Genomic DNA, 24,939 nt, shown 5'->3' on the forward strand with positions numbered 1-24,939 from the left:
GTTCCACATCTGCCTGGCTCAAATGACCTACTAACTCTTCAGTACAGACTTTTGCGTCTGTTTGATTTCTCTACTCTCTTGTGACACGCACAGGGGACACTGCATTGCACTGTATTTTACATGCATGATCACATTTAACTGAGAGACCTTTCTGCAGGTCTGCTTGCCTTTTGTTAAAAGGTATCAGACGAGTTTGGGGACTTTGATTATAATTATCAGAGACCTCAATCCTTTCTTGCCAACTGTGCACATAGAGAACCAGGCCTTAGGAGAGGCTCATAGACAAGAATCTACAGTTTAAGGAATGTACTGAGGCTTTGGCAGGACAGAAGCCATAATAACAGGGTTTTGAAACTCAGAGCTTTAAAAAGCAGTTGTCCGCACACAAGCTCAGAGACTCATTTGTGCGCAGAAACACAAATGCACATATACATCCACATGCAGTACTCCTGTATCACACACACACAGAGGTGTACTGTTGTTGTAGTGAAAAACAGCTACTGAGTTGTTTTCCCTCCGACATCCGTTTCTAATCAATGAAGAGCTGCAACTACAGCTCAGTGCATCACACAACAGTGGAACAAAATGGCGCCTGGGTTTTTGGGGCCGAGAGCGACACAGACCTCTCCAAAAAATGATTGAGGGCTGCAGCCTGCTAATCAATACCATTCCTGAGCTCATGGAACACACAAAGCTGCTTACATGGCCTTTCCTTCCTTCATCTTGCCCAGAGCTAAAAGTCCTCCTGCCACAAGTATTCCAGCTTTGGAACAGAGCAGAGCAGGAACCGTTTGCAGGGACGCAGCTACAGTAGATGTGCATTGTCGCCCGGCCTCTCCACAGCCCTGTCTAATTAGGCCCCCTCTCATACCCTCTGTGGTGGCTTGTGTAATCTGCCCACTATGTGTCTTAGCTCCTCGCCACCCCATATAATTGTCTGCCAGTTCCTCTCCAGTGGTGATGTGGGCCCTTTTCCCATAACAGAGACACAAAGGAGCAGGATAATGGCCCCCAGTTGTAGGGAAGAGAGCGGAGGCAGAGACAGAGGCGGAGCAGAGCCACTCCTCTCTGCTGTTTGAACTCTACACAGTCTTGGCTCCAGACAGACAGCAGGCCTGGAGGAGGCTGTCAGAGCCTCTATGGAGGAGGGGAAAGACAGAGACGTTTCACTCAGCAACACGCGCAGTTGGAGAGTAGCATTTTCAACATAAGAACCCCTCTTCTTCACCGTGTCTCAAAGTGCATTGTTCTCAAACTTCAAAGAGCTCAACAGTTTCGATGCAGTACAGAGCCCACTTTTAAAAGCGCGTATCCTTGTAACTTCACAGTTCAGCACTCATTAAATCCGAATCTGTGTGTTAGTGAATGCCTCTATTGCTGAATGTTGGCAGAGACCGCTGACACCCCCCACCCCCTTCCTCTTTCTCACTACCACCACCGCCAATCTGACAACCCAATACCAGCAATTATGAAGGAAGCCAGCTAAACCACATCCACCTTGGCTGTAGTTTTTGAAGATTCCAGCAGGCTTGTAAAACTTCTTGGTTTCTCTGCACACATTCCAGTATCACTGTGGCGGTTTCAGGGTGCCGCATCCCTGGTCAGTTATAACAACATCCACTGTGAGACGAGCTGGCTGTGGAGACCTGAAACCAGCCACCACGGGCCAGCAAAGATGTGCTGAAGCAGAAACACCTTTGGAAGGGCCCTCGAAGAGCTGAGCCTGAGCAGTTTCATCATTTCATCCTACACTGTCTTCCACTACACCATCTTCACTCTGGCCTCCTCACTGGGGCTCCTTAGGACCTCAAGGAAATGTGGATCAGTTGAGCAAGCTTTTCTTTAAGTCTAGTTATGACCTTGATAGTGTAAGATGCTACCGAATTATAAATATCCTCAATTATCTGATTAGGTATTTTAACTTCCTTTAAACTCCTCATACCCACAACTGGTGCAGACATCACACTTACTCTTCAATGTGACCATTCTGACGAACAGTGAAAAGACGGCTCTGATCATTTTCTGCTTGGCAAAGTTGAGAACAGGCTGAACTTTGATCTTTGTATGATCTACTCCCAGCCTAAATAACCCTTGGCCTAAATGTCAAATGCCACACAAGGACATACAGCTTATTTCAGTATAAAACATAGTGGAAAGGGGATTTACGATGGTTCTTATTTCAACAGGTAGGGTAGGTGTAATGGTGGCCTTAGGACACCAGGACACTCGTTAAGAGACCATGAAAATAAACCATAGAGAAATATTGAATGTGTTGCAAACAAACAGCTCATGATGCAGACCAAACAAAGAATTATTATGCGAATACTTTATTATCAATGTGTGAATGGTGTTAGCTTTTTGTCTGGATATTAATCGTATATGAAAACTATACACCAAATCCAGACTCATCCTAATTTTGCTGTATAATTTCTCAAGTTGGTATTGAAAGATTCTTTATCTTTATATATATTTATATATATAATATATATAAGCCAAAGTGCATTTTCCGTTTTTTTCCTCTTGTCCATATACACATTGCACCATACATAAATAATTACATTGTAAAAATGACTCCTATTTACAAGTATAATATATATTTCATATAATATATAAAACTTTATATTAAATCTAGGTAGATGATATTTGGGATAGTTTGTGGGGTCCATCTGTGTTATCTGTGGTTGTTGAGGAGGATCTCCAACCAGCAGGGGCAGGAGGTGATGAACTGTCTTGAGTAACAGGGGCCCCAGCCCTTAGCAAAGCTGATGCGCACACTGTTGGGGTCATAGGGTCCGTCCAGGAGGTCAGCCTCTGTGGTCTGCCTCAGGAGACACGAACGATCATAGTCAAACACCTTGATGGAGAAGCCTGGCATCACCTTTCGCACCACCAGAGTTCTGCTGTTAGGCACATCCAGGGTCGGGGAGTTGACAAATATGGGGTGCTCACTGCGGTTATACGCCCAAACGCCGTCCGGCTCTTTGCTGAGGAGGATACCGTATCCGATTTTGCCTCGTGTGCGCTGAACGGTGCTGCTCCGGCGTTCCAGGTTGAGCTGGCCCAGGCAGAAGCCCGTGCCCTGAGGTAGATCATAGAAAATGCTGACAGAGTGCTCATACACTGTGTAGAGGCGACCCACACGTGTTCGGTGCTCCCAGTATGCCACGTTACACCAGTGGCTCTGCTTAGGGGCATCAGGCGACATACTGGTATCTAGAAGAGACGGAGACAGAGAAAGACAGTCACTAAACAAAACATAAACAAAAGCAAACAGACTTGATAAAAAGGAAGGCTTGAGTTTTAAAGGATTAACTATCTCTTTTTATTGTTCAGAGCAGATGGCCACACTATAAATACTGAAGAAGGCACTGTATTGAAATCTAAGCCTTGTATAAATACCACTGCATGCACATCCGTCCACCACACACACACACACACACACACACAGACACACACACAAGCTACTATACATATCCTGGGGGAGGAGAGTGTAGTGAGGTCAATCCAACTGAAGAGCGGCAGTTTTCTCCCCTGCCTCAAGAGGGCACTGTAATGATTAAACGCTGACTGTCACTGCTGCTCACACATGCTCTTTGAAAACACATCATGTTTACTAAAACGAATCAAGGATTACACTCAGTGTTTCCACTGAATATTGGCAAAAAAGTCTTTACAGTAGTGTGTCAAGGCTCGATTAAAAATCAAACAACTTTTTGAAGAATATGTGTTTTGCCTGCGCACACTTCAGTAAACATGGTTTAAGACAAAAACACTTTTTGTTCTGTTCTCATTCTCATTTCTAAACATTTCTGTGCAGTAAATCAGCTTGTTAATTCAGTTTTCATGGCTGCAGTCTGTGAACTCTTTTCAGTGACAACGCTCAGCACTCCAGAGTGAGTTACTGCTCCCGAGGTAGACTTCTATCTTCACCGTGCTGAACAGACGCACAGCACTGTTGACTACTTTCAGAGGCTGCTTCTGTCCACATGGACTGCTCAGATCTGTCATACATTTATATTGCTCATAAAGTCTGTGGTATGAGGAGAGAGGAGAGACTGGTGGAGTCCATGATCTCACATCCGTCTCCTTCACCATTAACTCCCAGAGAATGAGAGTGCCTCTTCCTCCCCTTCCCTCGTCTTCTTCACATTCCACTATAGTGGGGGTGCAGGGAAAGAGCCAGGCAGGGGGTCCCCCTCCTCCTCCATCCAACTCTTCTCCCTGCTGTGGGCCCGGGGACGGCATTCAGCTCCCTGACAACTTAGCACAAGCCTGTGACCCGCTGACCCCCCAGCCTTCATGCTATCAGCTCCCATTAACTCACACACAGAGTGATGCCATTATTTTGCTTCAGAGAATCTATTGGCACAGAGGATTTAAAGCCTGGGCCTGTGGCCCCATTCCTTTCAGTCTCTCTGCTCTCAGGGCTTAATGACCGCCCGCCCCATTAACAAACGCCTTTAAGGTGGAGCATCGCAGATCCACACAGCAACAAAATGCCTCGCTCACCTCCCACCCAACTAAACCTTTCTGCTGAGTGACCCACACTAGTAAAGTTTATACAAAGATTAGCAAAAACGTTGACCAGACTTGCACAGACAAAACGCCTGCTGGTTCGAGGCTCTCTGTGCTGTGGAGGGGGAGGAAAAGAGTGAGCGAGTGAGTAGGGATGTGTGGGGGTGGAGGGAAGCTGCAGACAGGCTCTCTGTGTGTTTGCGCACACACTGATGGCTGAAATGACCCCCTCTCTTCAGGGGCCCCAACATGCATGTGCCATTAGTGAATTCCACACTCCAGCTCCTCCACTCTGAGCTCAGCTTTTACTTCAGCACAGCTCGGCCACACAAAGAACTCAGCCCCAACTTGTTTATGGCCCTCTATTGTCTCAAATCAAATGGAGCCCACACATCAAGGTAAACTCACTTTGAAACTGCGCGCACAAACACAAAAGACCAAATGGCTAACATCTCCTCCTTTTTAGATGGGAAGAATAAAGTAAAAACAATTTGGTCAGTAGGGTCTAGTTTTCACACGTAGCCTGAAACTAAGATAGCCAGGTCAGTGTATCTTTGGGTCATTCAGTTTGAATGAGTGGTTATTTGATTTCTGTTACGCAAAAATGTATAATTATCTGATCTTCATTTTCTGTTTCACATTACCAAAAATAAAATGACTAAAAACAGAAATGAAAAAGATTTGATTTTTCATATGTAGAGCCTGCATGTGGTAAACAGAGCACTTTTCTAGTCTGACTGACCCTGTGGAAGAGTCATTGGGAGCAATTTGGGGTTCAGTATCTCACCCAAGAATGCTTCAACATGCAGCCCAGAGGAGACGATGGTGGGCAGACATCCCTCTCTATCCGAATAACCCCTCTCTTATATGGTTGTAGACATCTCAAAACAAGGAAACTAAAATTAAATAACCACTCTTTTATTTTTCTTAATACCCATTTCTAAAAAGCCCAAAAGATACACTGACCCAACCAGTAAGACTGCGAGAAACCAGGAAGAGGAATGAGCAGGACAAAGGTTAGAAATGTAGAGACTATGTTAAACCTGAGCCTGAGGGGAGACAATGAGCCGTGAGCCAGGCCTTTTCCTGTCACTCTGTTGTGTTAAGCGTCTACGTGTGCCTGTGCACACGTGTGTCAGCTCGGACGGGGAAGAAATTCAACCAGCGTGCCCATGTTGTTCTGGTCCATTTTGGCAGGGTGGGGGTGTTGAGGTGAGGGCTGTGAGAGAAGAACTCATTAGGATGTCTTTAACAGAGCAGAGCTATCACCAACTAGCAGACTGTTTGGACAACATAACCACAGCAACTATGGCCTCCACTCCAGAGTTCACGCTGCCTTCTGATCTCCATTCTTCAAATGCTTTGTAAGGAGGTCTCGTTTCTTCAGTTTGGGTGTACTGTCAGTGTTTATCTACCTTTTCAAAACTGGTATAACATATTATGAAACCAGGTTTAATTAGAAGTATATGGGCACAAACTGAAGCAGATACAGGCCAGCTCCAAGGCTTAAACCAGACATAAATGTCTGCACTGGTGTTAAAGGGACTGTGTGTATCCTCCACCCCACAACCACAGCAGAGACACCCATCTCTTTTGGATTCCATGTCGGGCTTGCAGAGGGTCTGCTCAAGGCGGAGCCATGACGGGCTGGTAGCAATTACTGGTGATCTGCATCCATTTAACCCTGCCACCTTTTAACAGCTCCGTTTACCTATTAGAATAGTAACGCATGTTATTATTGTTATTTTATTCTCAAAAGCCTCTTCTCTTAGTGTCAGTCTCAAGAGTCAGCAGACGCAGCCACAGTATGGCCGCTGCACGTCCTGCTCCTGCAGCCCAGCAATGATCTGAACACACGAAGGAGTTAATAAACTCAAACTCCTTACATAACCAGTGTCAAAGTACTGCTATCAAAAAAAGTGCAGATACAAAGATCTGTGGAAGCTGTTTGGTCTACATTTTCCATGGCCAACAGGAAATACATGGAATAAAGCAGATAGCAGAGTTCTAGCAATATGATAAGGATAGTCTCTGTTTGGTTTTCCCTTAGGCATCAAGAAATAAGTAAACATTACAACACTCAAACCATAGCGAGCGTAGTCACACTTTTATTGAATTAAAATTAGCCAGGGACGCCAGTATCTGCACGTACTACATGTCTCAGTACAGTTACACTGTAGACAGAGATTTAGCGAATGCTACTCCAACAACTGAAAGCATTTGGAGTTTAAAATCCATAACAAGGCATGAGCTCCATGGAAACCATGTGAAAATGTTGATTTTTCTGCTTCCATGTGGCCTCTCTGATTGGAGAAATTCAGAGTATCAAAAGCAGGACATCAGATCTGACAACAAACACAGACTCTTATCAGTTCTTTGAAAGAGCAAATAGTACCACGTGTCTCAGGTGTCCACAAAATTGAAATGCCAGCTATAAGAGGTGATTAATTTAACATTAATTATGCTGCATGGAAAATGAGAGCTCATTAAGATAATTAGCGGTGGAAAAAAAGGAGTTCAGATCCCTTGCTTAAGCTAAATTAGCTGTAATACAAAATTATGCCATGACAAGGAAAAATTGTGCAATGAAATGTCACTTCGATAAAGGTATGTATTAGTAAAATAGATTGAAAAACATAAAAACTACTTCAGAAAATGGCTTCTGTGTGTGTTACATCGTGATGTCATGGGTTACTGAAGCTTTCATGCTTTCAAGTAAATTGGCATGTTATTCTAAAATGGCAAAAGAAATGGCAAACACTGATCATGTTTACAGTTAAACTTTGGTACCAACAGAGGGCTGACATGCCATTAGCACAACCCTTAAATATGTCAATGTTAAACACAACTCACCCAAGCAATTTCCCGCTGGTTTACATATGGAAAAAAGTAGATTGCCCTGCTGTGAGTTCTTTGCACTCGACAGAGAGTCTGGATAATTACTACTAAGTACACAAAAATGGGGGCTTGAATGTTTCAATGGCAATCCTTGATGATCATCCAGTAATGCTTTTAAGACAGCATGAAAAGGAAGGGGGAAAGAAAGGGCAGAGGGAGAAGCAGAAAAGAGCTGCCCCGGGGTAAACACAGATCTGCAGCCTTGGAGTGAGATGAATGGGAGGCCGAGTGTCAGGGACAGGCAGACAAACAACAGCTTCCCCTCCGTGCTAACATCTCCCCACCAAGCTCTGGGGCCACCTCCATTATACTTCATCTCTCCTAATCCAACGCGGGGAACAGAGATGAACTCACTCCTCCAAAACTTTGCTGAGAAGGAAAAATAAGAAAAAAAGGGAAAACACTGCTGCCAGTCCCTTTAAGCAGTGCAGTCGAGGGGAGGAGAGCAGCAAAGAGACGAGGGGGAGCAGCAGTCTCTCATCCTGTGCCAAGGATTAGATTCCCCTCCAGCTATTAGACTCTACCAATGAACTGATGGGCTGGGGGACTGGCGGGGTGGGGGTGGGGTGTGTACCTGTGTGTGTAGATTTTGTGAAATTTCAGGCCAAATTATTTTCTCGAGCACTCTTGCCCCCACTCGTCCTGTAATTTGTTAGATAAAACTTTCTTTTATAACTATTACAACAACTAAGTGGAACAAAAGCAAAAGCCTCCCCCTCATGGTATGGCTTTAATTCTGTAGACACTGGTTCCTACAGGCTGACTATAACCCCTGAGCATGCCACATTTAGGCTGGCGTCTGGGCTATCGCTGCCATCAAAGCCGGCTTTATCAGACAGACACGCTAACTGGAGCTGCTCTTATATGTCTATGGATTTTTCTCCCTGAGGTCTGTCTTTTCTCTGCTGAGAGAGAGAGAGACAGAGAGAGAAAAAGACAGAAAGACAGGGAGGGCGCTACGTGCTGGGAGAAAACACTGTGGGAGCCGGAGAAACTGAATCCAGCCACCAAGGCTGGCTGGTCACAATGGGAATGCTTTACATTGTCATCCACTTCCTCTCCACTTTCCCTCCGTTTCTGTTTTGGGATGACCCCATGAGGGAGGAAAAGTGCTGAACCCTTGATAGCAGATAACTGACATGATCCATAAATTAAATCAATAAACAACAGAGGGTGTAAAAAGAACAGGAAGCTAAGGAGGCTAATACGGAGGAGCCGTCTGGGCGCAAGAATAAGAAGCTGCTGGTTTGAGGGAGATGGCTCTTTGTGCTGCTCATTTCCTCAAAGTCTCCTCCAAAGCTCTGCAATGTGTCAGAGGCACAGAGCACAAGTGATGGTGGTGATGCAAGTGAGGCCTGCAAGGGTCCTTCAGGGCATGTAAAAGCTCTGTGAAAACTGTGGGGGTATGTTTGTAAATGTCATATCTACAGGCAGCGTTAAAGGCCAGAGAAGTCTGAGAGAGCACAGAAAGCAAAACATTCAGTGGACATCCTGCTGGGTGGCTGTGCCCTTTCACCTCCTCACACAACCTATCTGTTTGTGTGTGTGTGTGTGTGTGTGTGTGTTTGTTTATGAGTGTGTGAGGGAGGCTTGAGCCAAGATGGCTAGAGCGTTTGAGTGGAGGAGACCCTCGCACATTCCTGAACTCCCCCACCCCTCACCTCACTGTGCTTCCTGACTTCCTACTCTGGTTAGGGCTGTGGGAGGTGTGGAGTGCAGAAAGAAGGTTGCTTTCTTTCTTGTCCATTAAAGATTGTTGTTTGGTAAAACAGTCTCATCAAATCACACATCACATGTGAGAGGAAGTGTTTGCTTCTGCGTATACACTTTAAACCGTTCTCTTATCCGATTCCTACTTCTACTCAGGGTCGAAAAGCAAGACCCTACACTCAGGGAAGAAACCAACATTAGCTGGCCTATATAGTCAAGCTATGTTGGAGGCTTGGTTTCAAATTAACAATAACAAGGAACTCTATTATTCCAAGTTATATTAGTCTGACTAATTTAAGGCGAAAGGTAGGTATTTGGTTTCCACCGGGCTGGGAGGTGGACCAGCTATGATGGACAGAGTTGCCGTTCAAACAATGGTTTCCTATTGATCGGCCCAGTGGATCAGAGTCTGTGAGGAGAATATGTTCTGTCAGGATAATGTGGCACCAGAGTTTCTGTTTCAATCACAACACTTGCTGGGCTGTAACCCACACGGCTCCACCGCGGGCATCCAGACACCAGCTCCCCAAACAAAGACAACCGTTTCCCCCATCTCCAACAAGTCAGTCCGTTCACAACAAGCAAGACATTCATTAAAAATGCAAGAGTGAACATTTCCAATTATTCACAAAGTCCTTCACTGTCAACATCTGCAAAAAATTGTGAAGCTAAGGGAATGGCAGGATTTCATTAAGTAAATTATGTGCTGGCAGTCACAGAGAAGGGAAGAGGGGGAAGCTACAGCCAGACCTCTAATCTAAACCGTACCCTGAAATGCGACAGCCTGACTGCACGTACTGAGACACACAGCCAAGCCTTCAGAAATGTGCACAAATAAAAGATAAGTGAAACATGCATTACAAAAGTAAATAGAATCTTCCCCACGGAACAAAATCAATAAGAATTTTCACATAAGCATATTTATGACTTGTAATAACTACTACTTGCATAAACTTGATCCGAGGGTACAATTTGCCTTGTAAAGTTGTACTTTGAGTAGAACCTGAGGACATACAAACTTGTACATGCTCAGGAAATAAAACAACTTGCTAAGTAATTGCAAACAATATTATCAATGGTGTCTTGCTGGACGCCATCTTTAGGGAACAAGATCAAAGGCTCCAAACTCTGTCTTAGCCCCAGGTTAGGACAAGGAGTTGGAATGAAGATACAGCTCCAACAGATCAAATTCAAGATAAGGAAAGAAAAAAATCAAGTCTCTGTCTCTCAGTTTACTCGTGAGTAGTATAAAAAAATGAACAAGGCCTTAATACACTGGAAATGTGCTGTTCACCCATCAACAATGAGCTCCAATCCTTTCCCAGGCTGTAAAAGGCTTTTGTAGAGATGTCGAATGACACGGGCCCCAACAGTTAATCCACACACAACATTCTGGAGGCTCAAAGAACGCGTAGGCCATTCTGAGTTTTAAAAATACTGACAGCCATAGGTTCAGGCACAACTGTCAATGTTTCTCTGGGGAGGAAAGGGGGGGAAAAAAATCTTAAATCTATTTTCGCCAGCAATCAGACCACAGGTCTAAATCATAGTTGGCCAAGGCCAGTGTCTGGATTTATAATTGTGGGTAAAATGGTCAGAAAATAAAAACAGCATCCACAACTGGCACCTCCTTCACTACTGCTTGCCAGGCATTGCGAGGCTAGCACATTTACAGTGGCCAGCTCAAATGGAGTATTGTCCCCCTCTCAGCCTTGAGAGGAGGCACACTAAAACACTAAACTAACAGTTGGACATTCCTTACATTTTTAATGGCATTGCACACTCTTTATTTGTTGCTCTAACCCTGTGCCCTGAGCTGAATGAATGGAGCTATTGGTTGAGGCTGGTGCTGCACCACGGTGTGAAGGAAGAGAAGATGGTAACGACAGCCCTCCCTGAGCACACAACAAGATTAGCTCACTCACTTTGTTTGTTAAGGTAGAATATGGGGCAAAAATTAGAGCCTGGGCACACCTCCTGTTATTTCTACACGCTGTATTTTGTATATGTGTGGTAAGCCCTAAAATGAAATTCGGTCCACCTTATCCTGGCTCAGCACACTACATTCTGTAAATTCAAATGACAAGCCCAGCACTGTGAGCTTAAGCGCATACTCATGTACGAGGCTAGAGATTTATTTGTGAGCCCTTCAGAAGTTAGTCAAACACCCAATGGCACTGGCACCACACTGGCTTGCCAAGTGGAGACAGATAAATACTAACCTCAACAGGCTAGCCTCTGTTGACATGTTTCAGACTTCTCCAAGGGCTGCATTAGATTAGCACAGCTTTTATTCCACACGAAGAGGTAGAGCCAGATGATAAAACAATGTCGATGGAGTTTGTTAGGGATAGGGTACAAATGTACGTCGATAAGCCTATCACACAGAAGAAATTACGGGCGGCAGCAGCCAGTCAGTGTGCTGCCTCTCTGCCTCTGCTCTCTGATTCACTACCTGTCACCTGCCTTGCATGGGGGTGTGAGGCTATGCTCACAGCAGATATTGACAGAAACTTTAAGGACATAATTTACTGGAGTCAACAACGACAATGCCCATTGATAAGTGCAACAAAATGGAGACAGTATGATCAATTACTGATAAGCAGAGGGCAAACTGCTGCACTCTTAATCTAGACTCTGGGCTTAATCTAGAGCTTGTTATGCTAAAGCGCTGAAAGTGAGCTCACGTTAAAAAAGGCAAACGTAACATCAGTTATCTGGAAGTGATTTTGGATATGATGATGTTCTGCCATTGGTTTGTACCAACCAAGATGTGGCACACAACAAAACCATCTGAGAAGATACCATCCCAGCATGCACTTCATTATTTTAGTGAGTTACAAAGCAAGCTAACTTGTAATTTTGTTCCGGCAGATAAAACATGTCTGCAAATTTAAATGTTTACTTCTTTTATCACAAAATAAATTGCAAACCAAGCCATGGATATACTGTAGATCCTTAAGCTTAATGAATGGACGCTCTGGTTTCTTCAGGCTTCATTCATTATCAAGATACTCTTCAAACTGGAAGCATATTACATAAACATTGATATCGATCAGTATGAAAAAAAATTAATGTTATCACATTTTGTTGCCCTATTGGCCAGTGTGACATAGAGGTCACATTACCTCACTATGTCAAAGACCTCTGTTACCAGTTCTGGCTGTAAATCGGCATTTAGAACAAATTCAGTGTAAAAAAAAAAAAAAAGTTTAACACAATGAACATTACAATCCTTCCTCTCCATCGATGTAATAATATAAGATAAAACTCAACCCACAGATTCCTATCTCTCTACTATACACCAACAGTAAGGCCTGTGTTGGCTCACAGTTTAAAGTCCTTACAAAACTCAAAAAAGCTGGACAGACAGGAAACAAACTACAATGCAAACACATCACAAACAGGCACACACATACAAACACGCAACATCCTTCAGTGCACAACGACAAACATGTTATATTAATGAGGCAAGAGGATTTGGACTTTGCAGGACTCTACTAAGGATCCTCAATGTCATACCCCCTGAGATAAAAAGTTGAAAGTGCATTTCGGGCTCACCACAGTCTAACAATGCTGAGAAAGGGAAAATGAAAAATGGCCTTATCGCTCTTATCAATGGCTCTTTTTCTATGTGTATGTGTGTTACGTAAGGGGAAACGGAAGCCAGCCTCCCAGGACAGGAACGGATACTTGAGACGAGGACTGTGGGTACAGGCCTGCACCACTACAGAGAGAACACAGCTCAGGACTCTTCAGGATGTATAGCTACAACCCTCCGCCCCCAACTTAAAATGGACAAACTGGATATGACAAACGGATGAGGAGAGCCCCCTCATGTCCCCCTGAGGTGCTGGCCTTCTCTTCAACATTCCTCAGTCTCCCCCCACTGTCAAAGGGGCAATTCACCGCCCTGCACTGCTACAAAACCCAGGCAGCTTTTAAAACAGGATGTTTGTCTGAGGCCTCCTTCCCCTCAAATAAACAATCCGCAAAACCTGATTTCGGGAGGCAGGGTGGAAGCACTCGAGTCACATTATTTCCACATCCCGTATCCTGGAGCATTGGGGCTCCTGAGGGAGTGTGGGCGGCCAGGCGCTGGGAAGGCTCAGGGCTGCGGTGGAAACCTGAGGCCATGTGCCAGGCTGCAGTGGGAGATGAGCCCAGGCTGCATCTTTTTGGGGTCTGTCGGACAGAGCAGGGGGTTCATGCCTTGAGGTGGGGAGGGTAGTTGTCATTCCATGAGACCCTACCTCTGTCTGAGCATTGCAGAGTGAGTGTTGTGCTGCTGCGTCAAGAAAGCGAGATGTCGAAACAGCAGTAAAGAAATAGGGCATAAACTTAACACAGTATATTGTAAAGTACGCCACAAAAGATAGAGATTAAAAATGACAATTAACAGTATTAGTAATAATAATAGTAACTGAATATTTGCTGGGCAGCATAATTAATCATTTGGCTGTGGATCTGGGTGTGCTGTAATTGATGTCCCTTACATTATGTCTCAGGAGATTAAAAATAGGGCACAACTTTACAGAGCCATCCATAAAATCAGAGGTGCCAAAATCTTTTCACATGTGTACAGTAGATATTTAATTAGTAGATTTAGCAGAGGCGGAATCCCACGTCTTCAAAGTCACATCAACAAATATCGGTCCAGTCCAGTCTGACCTACTTTTAACAAGAGGCATCACATGCATTGGTCAGACGGTCAAAGTATTCCATACATTACCACCGTCTCCGACACAGATGGAAGGAATAGTTTGATGCTTAACACCGGCTAGCTGCTTCCTGACACAGACAGGCGGGCTGTGATTGGTATTGACTGCACATTTTAATTTGCTTTGCTTGTGCAGGTGAATGTACGTCAGTGTGCAAAGGAAATGTCTAAACAATAGCTTTACAGATTCATTTTGTCGTCCTAGCACCTGCAAGTTATGCACTACAATTTTCTTGAGCAATTGGTTGTGTGACTGTCATGAGGTCCTTCCCATTTATCTACTAACTGATTGTTCTGCCTGGAAGAATCAGTCAATACCAGGATGGACCTGACACAGTGCCTGCCTGCCTGTAGAGAAGACATCCAAAAGAGACAGCGATGGCCTTTCCCCCAGAGAAAGTGGCAGGCAGACAGAAGACAGCACAGTATGATTACTGTGTGCGAACCCTGACTACCTGCTGATGTGCTCTTCCCTCCAGTAAATGCAACAGCACTCTGCGTAATCCACGTCTAACAACTTTCAGCTTTTCCACGCCTCACAGTCCAACTTTCCTACACTCTCAGGATGGGGAAGAAAAGAGGAAAATACAAAGAAAGGACAGTGACTCAGGTCACTCTGCACTTTGTGACCCAGCCAATCTGACGGAGCCCCTCCATTTATACGGATGATCTCAACTCACGCCAACATGAGCTTGTACACAAAGTGTTACGCTGACAAATTCCACTTGGCTGATTGAGGACACAACCTCTGATGACTGAAGAATGTAGGTAGACTGGAGCCATGATCTTCCAACAGTCCAAACCAGGCGCAGAGGGATAGCCTCTGTCATTCACTGCACATAAATCTTTCTGAAAAAGACCAAATCTTGACTGAAATTATTAAGCAGTGAAAAAACAGTAAATTAAAAAAAAATTGAAATGCCTGCTCACACTGAGAGCAAGAGCTGGCCAGAGCAACATTATAATGAAGTGACAACCATAAAGAGCCTCCAATGTCAGAGACAATGTGACTGACATAATAAAGTGTGTAATGTACAGGGGGAAAACACCCCCTCAGACAGTCATACAGGAAGCAATGAGACCTGCTTCAAAGGGCTTCACTCTGATGTCCACACGACGAGGCCCACGGAGTGAGGAAACAGGTGTGGACTGGGAGTGTAGCACCAGCAAAGGCAGAAAATCCTCTCTCTCTCTCTCTCTCTCACACACACACACACACACGCAGTACTAAGGTATAATCTGTATAACCTTGAAAAGCTAGGCCCACTCATCATACAAACACAGGGTGCCCGGTGGGGCTGTCTTTGTCCTTAATTGTGACAGCGCCATGTTTAAATATAATGCTGTGAATGGTTCAAATGTCTATGACCACACAGTAACTGAAGATATGAGTACTACACTAAGACATTAATATGGGGGGAGCTATGCATAGGGAAAACATCTTTACATCTTAAACAACTTCAGGTATCAGCCAAAGGGATGTGAGTGAGGTGTATACGCACTACGCTAACATTAACTCTAACATTAACTTAACAACACAGCTGATTTAAAGTCATATACTAACAATCAACATGACACTAAATAACATAAAACAGGACGAATAGCTACTTTTCAAATTTCATTGAATGTGTTCTGAACGCTGGTCGATGTGGTAGAACAGGCTTATCTAGCAAACCAACCAGTTCCGATCTGTTTCTCTGCCATTGTGTGAAGCAGAAGAATGCTCAGCGGGTATTTCTGTAGCCCTGGGCTGCAAACTGTAGTTGATTATTTGACTACACCCCACCTATTCACTTAGTGCCCCCCAGACTTGCTTTTAAGAGGTTTACTTGTTCCTGCATGAGGGGTGGAGTCTGGATCCCATACAACTTTGGTTACACACAGACACTCTCTCTACCCGAGCTACAGGGGGATTCACAGGCAAAGTCATCTCCAGGTCAGCAATGTGCTCAACACAGGATAACTTGAAATTATGGATTACAGGCCTGTATGTTCAAGCAGAACTAAGTAGGAGGCCCTAAGGCTCTTGATCTTATGATGGAATACTAATACTAACTAACTAAGACTTGGTGGGGAATCTGTATCACAGACTAGATGTTAATGGTTTGTTCCCGTCAACATGGACGTTCTTTTGTATTTCAGACCAAAGAACCATCACACATTCCAAATGCAATATGATCAGAGTTAAACCGGCTGCACAAATTAGCTCACAGCATGGAAAACTACCAACTTGTAGAGCACTGGTCACTCTCTTTCCCAAGTCCAAGTCGCTGAGTGTGACACAGCCAGGACAGAGTGCTCTGGCCTGGTCTGTACAAGCAGCAACACAGTTGGAAGAAACTAAAGCCTAGCATGTCTAGATCCTCCCTCCTCACCACAGTCTCTGAGGAATTGTGGTGCGCGCTCTGACAAGCCCCTCATTTGTTGACTCAGGGAGTGTCGCCGGGCCATGCTGAGGTGGTGACAGCATGTGTACTGGGGAGGAGGGAGCCTGTGCTGACTGAATACTTCACTGCAAGGTAGCCATGTCAACTGCTCAGTGTCCAGGCCTCTGAGCTATGGCAGACTCTTTAACAGGAAATGCTGTTCCCTGCACGCCCCAAAATGAGGGCTCTGACTCCCTGTCCACATGATACTGTGCATGCTGGATGTGGTCCTAGTATTGGGGGCAGGGGTGGGGGGGTGGGTGGGGGCTTCTCTATGTCATGAGAAAAGAGTGTTTCATTTCTAGTCAGAGGACAGGACTGTTTATAATCGTTTCCTTTGGTGTGGCCCCATTCACAGGAGCTACTCCATTTCCCTGAACCCACCCCTCCCTTCAGCTCACTTACAGCTAGTCTAGATAGAGTTGTACGTGTGAGTGTGTGTGCACATGCATGTGCACAACTATGTGTGCTTGTGTGTGTTTCTCAGCGAGCTTGGATCTTATTACAGTTTGATCCCACTCAAATATTTCTTAAAGAAAAACAGAGGAGGGGAGGCCCTGTGGCCAACACACACGCCCCACTGAACCTCTGCACCGCTCACAATGAAATCTTTATCTTTTAAGTTTGGACTGTTAATAACGATCCTTAATGAGATAGAAGAAAGTGCAACATCAAAATGAAATTACCTTTGTTAGTTCGCATATTCATCCAGATGCACTTAATAGCTATGCAGAGCAGAGCACTGAACTGCTATTAAAGTACACTCTGAAAGAATTATGTCTTGCTTTTCTTTTTTCCAGACTTAACCATTTCAATGCCGTAATACTGTAATTCCTTGCTTGCATTAATCTGATTTCAAGCTAAATGCACAGACATGCAGCTATTTAATCATGAACAAACGTACAAAGACACGGACAATCACAGGCAAAGCAATCAGCATCAAATACCAGACATCACGTCTTATTTACAAATTAACATCTTCATTATGTGCTTTATTACTCAAAACAGCATTTTTTATCGTGCGCAAAAGCAACGCCCCCCATTTTTTTACTTATGTTTCTATGTAATACATTCACTCTTTATTCAAGGCAATTAATGTGTCACTGTATCAGATTTACTACTTCAAACAGCTGCTAACAAATGCTAACCCGCTAACCCAAAGACATGTCAAAAAAAAATTTAAGTTGATATTTAGCAACTGATACATCTTTTAAAACAATTAGAACCCAAACTCATTTATATGCACGGTCTGTCAAAATGCACTTCAACTGCAAACAGGATTTGATCACCTAAAACTATGCAGTATGTTTGCTGCACAACCCCCCCCAAAAAGCCTCATATTCTTACAAAGTGTATAGCACAACAGAAGAAAACAACAGAACAAATGAATAATCAAATTTTAAAATCAGTTTAAGACTGATATGAAACTGACAAGGCAGTTGGAGAACACACCCACCTGAGAATTCCCCTGGTGTGACGTTTGGTGAGCTGGCTGCCTCAGTTTCAGTGTAAGACAATGTGGAGTCTGACAGGTCTGCAGGGAATAAAACAGAAATTATCTCATCAACCTCTAGCTGGTGACAACGGCTACTCTCACTAATCATCTGCCCAAAAAAATGATTCGGATTTTGTACCAAATTCAAAACAATTAACACCATATTGGCCTTCATCCATTAACTGGCAACTCCACTAAATGGCTTTACCTGATGACATCCCCCCTAAACACCCACGGAAATCCTCAGCTGTAGTCAGGCTTGCAGCCCCATCTAGCAGCCAGGCTCCAGAGTCCCAGCAGCCCACAGTACTTACTACCCATGCCATACTGCCCACACTGGCTCTGACTGGCATGCTGACATTATGCCACATGCTGGCTTAGGTCTCATCTCAAAGCTACCACACAGTTTTGCCAGGAACTGTGCCCAATTACAGCTATTAAAATTCTCCACATTGCTTTATTCCTGCTAAGGTAGAGCCTGAACAAAGGACAGACCATCCCCTTTGCAATTTACAGCTTCTGTTGGAAGATCATGGCAATGAATTACAAGACAAGACAATATATTGAATGATTATAGGTCTACAACTACCTGGTTATAAGTCAAAACACAGAGGATCATATATTAATAGCAGAATATAACATGGGCATCAGTGGATAAAGATGAAATAAGAAGCATGCTTCAGGTGCCACAGAGCTCATCTATGTTTGTTACTTACCCAGTGGCTTGTGTTCTTCATTAGGGGAAAGCCTTGAGTAAGGCGGTGGGGGTGACTCTGTAACACAAAACAGTCATGTCAATAACCTAATCAAGGGAGGAAATGCTCTTTAAAAGAAAAAAAAAGGTAAAACCCAATCCCTGCTGTGAAATTGCCAAACATAAGAAAAGCCTGTTGGGACATCTCAAACTCAAATTAATTATTTGGGATTTAAAAAGATCTATCAAACATGTATCAAACAGTGCTTGGATACATGGAATAATACGCTCCAAGGAAATAATTGTTTTAATAAGATAAAAGTTTCTGGTCAGTGAAAAACCTGTAATCACCTTATAACACACATCTTGTAGTGTTGTAGTCTACACTCTTTGCACATCTAAAGATCTCAGTCTATTTAATGTTTCATGTTACAGCAAGTAAAAGGTAACCAAATGTTGTTTACGACGTCATATTTTGTGTGAAGGTACAGTCGTAAGTCTTTTCATAAAAATAAAAAGAAACACGCTAACACAAGCCGCCATAAAGGCTTCAACAAATAACCCAACTACTGAAAGTAGTAGTTCCATTTCAAAGTCAACATCAGACTGTAAGTTAACTGTTACAGCTGACGTATTAAACCATTTTCTTCAAAAGCTTATTAAAAAACTAACAAAGCCAACAGAAAACTACACATTTGTTTGTGTTATTACAGCTTGTATTATTTAACCAAAGCAGTCGTTACAACAACCACAGAGCCTAACCATAACTTTGGGTTAGCAGCTTATGAATCACAGTAAATCTCTGCTTTTCTGCTTTTTTAACTTCATTGTGTTCAGAGACCTTGATTTTAACCAATAAAAAAAAGAGAAGTGAAGAGAATAACTTGCACAAGAAGGAAAAGCACAAAGGAAAGAAAACTTTGTGAGCACACTGTGACCTCGCCTACAGGGAAAAGAGGAAGGAGAAAAGCATAATAGCAGCGGGTCCTTTAAGAGTGGCGGCAGTAATTGCTGGGATCTGAACTCAGTCACTCAGATACACAGCTAGTCAGTCTGGCGCCAGTAGTATGCAAACTGTATATTATCACCACTCCTTCACCTAAATAGCATGAGGGGACCTCCTTAGGACAAAAGGGCTTTTAAAGCGCAACTTGAAACTGATCTCATTCGAAAAGTATAATGCCTGGCAAAATAAAAGGAAAAAGTTTTTGTACACTTCAATCCAAGCTCTCTGCCACACATTATAGACTGTTCATTCCTTTAAAAATTCTTACATAAAACCTTGGCAAGTCATTTATTTTCAAATAATTCTAAAATCAACCTTGGTTAGGATGAACTGCATCTGAAGAGTGCTTTAACACAACTTGTTTTTAGGTATGTTTTCGGTTGTGTTTCACAAAGCATTAAAATGTTTTCCAATTTAAATCAATTTCATGTACTGAATGTTGTTTTCATATAATTCCAGATTTCTTACTTCCCCCTTTGTAAACAATGTAAAAACCAGTGATTAAGGTCTTGATTCAAAGCCCCCCTTCTTGAATAGCATGAAAGAAATACCAGCTCTATTGGGCCACGCATGAGCGCATGCAAGCTATGTCTACTACGAGCCTTAGTCCCAATATGGGGTGTGTGCCTCTCTCTCTCTTCTTACAAATTATCTTGCCAGTTTTAGTGGAAAGAAACTCGCGTGAAACAGCCTGAACTCAGTCTAACGTGGTCTGTTCAACACAACAAATATAGTTTACCAGCAAACACAGGGCTCAATTGAATCAGTTCCTATTGAGCTGGACAGTACGATGGGACAAATCAACATTGCTTTCCCACATTTGCGTGCTATGAATTCTGATATTGTTGGACTTGTGACTTTGAAGTGCTTGTCACAGCCAGCTGGCTCTAGTAAACGTGGATGTTATGGAAAATCCACCTACTGTGCCAGTGAGAAGACAGAAATACTGACGCTTGCAACTTTACACATGATACCATGCCTGGTCATCGGGTCAGTGGGGTCGAGTGGCCCAGCATTTAAGGTTTGCCAAATCACAGGCCTGTCCCCCTGTCTGTTTAATATAGGTCAGAGAGGTTCTGCCACAGACAGCTCATCGATTAAGGGGGAAAAAAAGCTCAAGTCTCTACCACAACAACAACTAAACTGACCTATGGCACCAGGTCCAAACCTCTACCTCAGTATAAACAATCATATACATGTCACACAATCGTTTGCTTACCTGGAATACCCTGCAATAAACAAAGGTAAGAATCAAACACAACTTTACTGACAATCACACTGAAGGTGCTGCCATTTTAAGATACACTAAAGACATCATATTGGGTGTGTAAGTGATGGATCCATGAAGACTTAAACCTAGAAAAACTGTAAGGATAGCAGTAGTCCAAACAAACATTCTCCATAATGGAAAGGCCCAGATTTTGCAGGCCAGCTTGAGCGATGCTCTTGTGTAGCATCAAAATGTTTCAATACAACTTTCTAGGCGACTAAATTTTCTAAAAGTAACAAGCATAGTAAACATTATTTAATGTTTTTCCTGCATTTCGCATTCTGAAATATACTTGACTCAATAAAGATTACATGAAAACAAAAACAAACTGGTGAAAAGGGGTAAATTGCCTCACATGAATGCTTCAGTCAAATCTAGGCTACCTCAGTTCATATCCATTGCTCAGAATGATTTTATTATTGCTCACCTTGCCATAAGCATGACTTTAAGTAATCATTAACTATTTAATCAAATGACCAGTCTCTCTCTGTCTGAAAGTAAGCCAAACAATACCAGACAAATAAAACTGGGAAAGATTTTCTGAACATATTTCAAGGCCTTCATTTCTGCCATGTCAGACTATCAACATGTCCTTTTCAGTTGTCTTTAAATGTAAAAAATGTAGTTGTAGTTGCAGGACTTATATTTGTACATTTACAAAGACATGACATGTTCAGAAGTAAAGCTGATAAGAAACTGTGGTTCAAGACAATAAATTTAGAGAAACCCTAAGCTGGAAAAACAAACAGCACAGAGCAACATGTCTAATGGCTGTCTGTTAATGGACTAGCTAATAACTTTACCCTAAAAGCAAGATCTATTTCGGCCTGAAAGGTGCTACATTCAAATACAGATGCTCTTACCTGGCCCACAGAGCCGGCTGTAGTGATAGGGGTTGCAGCATACTGTTGGACTGTCCAGGGCCCCAAAGCTCTTACACTCACAGAGTGGTTTGAGCTGGGCAGGGTGCTGAAGGTCAGACCAGCGATACAGTTTACACACAAGCAGCTGTGGGGACGCCACATGGTCGCCCAATCTCAGCTCTGTCCGAGAAATCATAACACAGTCGCTCGGCATCCCTCCTCTGGACTCCACCGCCTCTAGTAAGTTATCCAGCGCCTTTTCCTTTAGTCTTTTCAAAAGAGAGTATGTGGCTGATTTCAGTTCTTGCTCCAACACCGTGCGTGGCATCGCCTCCTGTGCCTCAGGAGAGCCGCTATCCCGCGGTCCAAGGGTCCTTAGCACGAAGTGACACGACCCTGGATCCCTGGTACCCTGAGCCGTCTCTGGACCCCTAAGCTCGGAGTGGTCCCGGTCTTTAAATAGGCAACACGTCACTGTCCTGCATTCTCGGTCCTGTATGGAACGGGGGCTCCCCTGCTCCTGGGCGCACACCGCACCCCCATCCTGGCTCGACGTGATCCCCAAGTCGCTGCTCTCCACGGGGCTCCGGGTCCACACACCCCCTATGTCCCCTGCAAGAGACCCGCTAGGGGTCATCGGTCTGAGCTCCGTTTTGGGAATTTTCTCTGGGTTGTTTCCGAACAGATCGTCCCTACAGCCCTCACTAGTTTTGCCATTTCCATCTTCCCGTTCTGTATCTGGGATCAAACGGCTTCTCCAGAGTCGCCGCACAAGACCTGAGCGTTTCGTCCTGAACATACGACAACTTGAAAATCTATATGGGAGGTTTTATTCTTGTACGGATATCCGAATGTTACAGACACTTCTACGGTCGTTGCAAAACATTAATGTTTGTGAAACGCCGTGCAGTGCATGCACAGCCAACTGACGAGCATTGGTGGCAAAACCGCAACATTAGAGTGAAGGCGATTATGTTGCATCTACAACAACAAAATCGCGCAATAAATGCACTGCAGCATTCCGATCACAATGCAGTCATTTAGCCGATTACACTGTAAATAATTAAGTGACTTATTATCCAGGGTCGCTGCGGAATTGACTGTTTATATGTTTGTTATGAACGAATAAAATAAGTAGAGTACATAATAACATAACATAATACACTCAGTAACATATTCCCAAACCAGCAGCCTTCAACCCAAGACGGCAACTCGCAGCCTGAAACAGTTTCGGACTTTTAACAACCTCAAATCTACTTTCTACGCCGGCACGTAAGCATGAGGTACTTCGAGGCGATTTAATCCCAAGAAAAATGCACTAAAAGTCGGGATCCTTGTCGTCTTCTTGAGATGTCAGCACTTCTTTTTTGTTTGTTTGTTTGTTTGTTTGTTTTTTTACAATCCCAACAAAATATCCATGAGAGCTGAAATTACGAGGAGGATCAATCCGGGGCTGAATCGCGCTCCTGCTTCCCTACTCAGATCTAAACCAAACTGCAGCCCCGATCCCTTTCTTTCTCCGTTTCTCTCTGCCCCCCCCCCCCTCCCCTTCCTCACCACACACACACACACACACACACACACACACACACACACACACACACACACACACACACACACACACACACACACACAGGGCCCCCGAGGAGAGCGGTGGAGCCATTGGCTGACTACCATCATGTGCTAGTCTAGACACTTTGGCGGCTGTGAGCTGCACTGATTGTCGCGCAAACAAGGTTTCAAGTTTCTTAACTCTTAAAGGCGAAACACCCACCTTTAATTTTTGAGTTAAAGTTACTGAAACATATTTACATCCACTCTGCTGGGAGGATTTGATTATTATGAGCAGGAAAAAAAAAAGCATCCGAAGAACTGTGATGCAGATGCAGAGGAGTGTTGTTTTATTTCCCCACTAAGAAGTCGCATTTATTTTTTTTGTTTGGTAAAGTGGAGGCTGAAACAGTCATTAATTGGAAATTTGATGATTCAAAAACATTTTTTTTTGTGTGAGGATCGTGAAAGCAAAGCAAAGATAAAGCCAGGACAAGACAATGCATAAAGAATGAGGTGTCCTGCCAGTCGTGTTAGTCATATCATCCACTAGTCGTGTCACCCACTCTCCTGTCGCTTTTATTTTTGTACTTATAAGTTACTTATGCTGGAGGAATTTATATGTACTGTATATGATAGCATTACAATAGCATACAATCAATAGGTCACTATACTAACATATACAGTAACTTCAAAATGAGAAATCGGATTAATGACTGATTTTAATTTGTGTGCCAATATTAAATTTAGACAAAGTGGAATAAACCAAAGAAAATCTGTTAAAAATAAAATTTCTGTTAAAATAAAAAAATCTGTTAGAATTTCCAGACGTGACAAAAATACTCTTTGCCATATCACAATTTGCAACTCTAGTCAAATATATCTACACCTGATTGTACATCACAAACATATAAAACTATACGTATGCATACACATGCACCCATACATTCATACTCATACATAAACATTTACAATAACGACAATGCATATCTTTTAAAATGCTAATACAAAAAACAACACATAAACACAAACTCCGAAGACTGACGCTATGTATCTTTTGCTCCCTTTAGTTTTGTATTATACAGCCCATGGGCGGGGTTGCTGCTTTCAGCCTGTTTGTTCTGCACTGGATGTGTGTAAGGTTTTTTATCTTTGATTAATTAGGCAGCATATCTAGTGGGAGATGGGACAGGGTGTAAACTATAACCCAACTAATACTGGCCGATGCTCTCTGGGAAACTCAGGCTGTCTGAGGAACAGGGCGCCAGAATAAATACAAAGAGCACCAAAAGTCATGTTGCATTTAATGAGAAAAAGCTCAGAGCAGGTCAGATTATATGGCGCTGAATTACATTTTTTCCACTGGTAGGGCAATTTAGAGGGCAATTAATCAAATTTTTTGCACTTTTTCAGGCACTTTCTTATGTTTTATCTACCACAGAGGGATCCAAGAGGGCCCTAATGACAGACTTTTTATCTGTGAGGATTTTCAGTGAGGACCAAACTTGTTAGAGTGTACGTAAGGACCAGAAGAACATGGAGAGGCCGTTGGAGGTTTTGTGGTGATGGTCTCACATCACAGTAACAACAACAGACTAATATATTTTCATAGTTAATCCCAAAACAGCCCTTGCTTTTTACATATTTTACAGCAGCTTTAAGTGACAAAACAAATAAATTGCAATTCTGACCTTTCCCACTCTTCATGTTAGCTGGAGACACGACAGGTGAATTCTTGCTCGCTGACAGTTCTGCAAGTCTGTCTCCACCTTTTCTCGTCTTTTGTGTTGT

General features: G+C 43.4%; 1 protein-coding gene across 1 annotated transcript; it reads right to left on the reverse strand.

Annotated features, from left to right (window-relative positions):
* Positions 1 to 2,311: 2,311 nt before the first annotated feature.
* smad6b (SMAD family member 6b) lies at positions 2,312 to 23,105 on the reverse strand. Its single transcript, XM_046394988.1, has 4 exons — positions 21,598 to 23,105; positions 18,481 to 18,537; positions 17,726 to 17,803; positions 2,312 to 3,213 (listed from the first exon to the last, which is right to left on the reverse strand). Exons 1-4 carry the CDS (start codon positions 22,394 to 22,396, stop codon positions 2,672 to 2,674), a joined length of 1,476 nt encoding a protein of 491 aa, XP_046250944.1. The 5' UTR covers positions 22,397 to 23,105; the 3' UTR covers positions 2,312 to 2,671.
* Between the last annotated feature and the right edge of the window lie 1,834 nt (positions 23,106 to 24,939).

Source organism: Scatophagus argus, chromosome 7, assembly GCF_020382885.2.
Source record: "Scatophagus argus isolate fScaArg1 chromosome 7, fScaArg1.pri, whole genome shotgun sequence".
Classification (NCBI taxonomy): domain Eukaryota; kingdom Metazoa; phylum Chordata; class Actinopteri; family Scatophagidae; genus Scatophagus; species Scatophagus argus.

Bases quoted from the DNA above. Each gene is read 5' to 3' on its own strand.
- smad6b (XM_046394988.1), bottom strand. From the start codon at position 22,396: ATGTTCAGGACGAAACGCTCAGGTCTTGTGCGGCGACTCTGGAGAAGC. The intron at 18,538-21,597 runs GTAAGAGCATCT...TTTGTGTTACAG, and splicing joins CAGCCGGCTCTGTGGGCCAG to AGTCACCCCCACCGCCTTAC. The intron at 3,214-17,725 runs GTGGGTGTGTTC...CGTCTCTTCTAG, and splicing joins CACACCAGGGGAATTCTCAG to ATACCAGTATGTCGCCTGAT.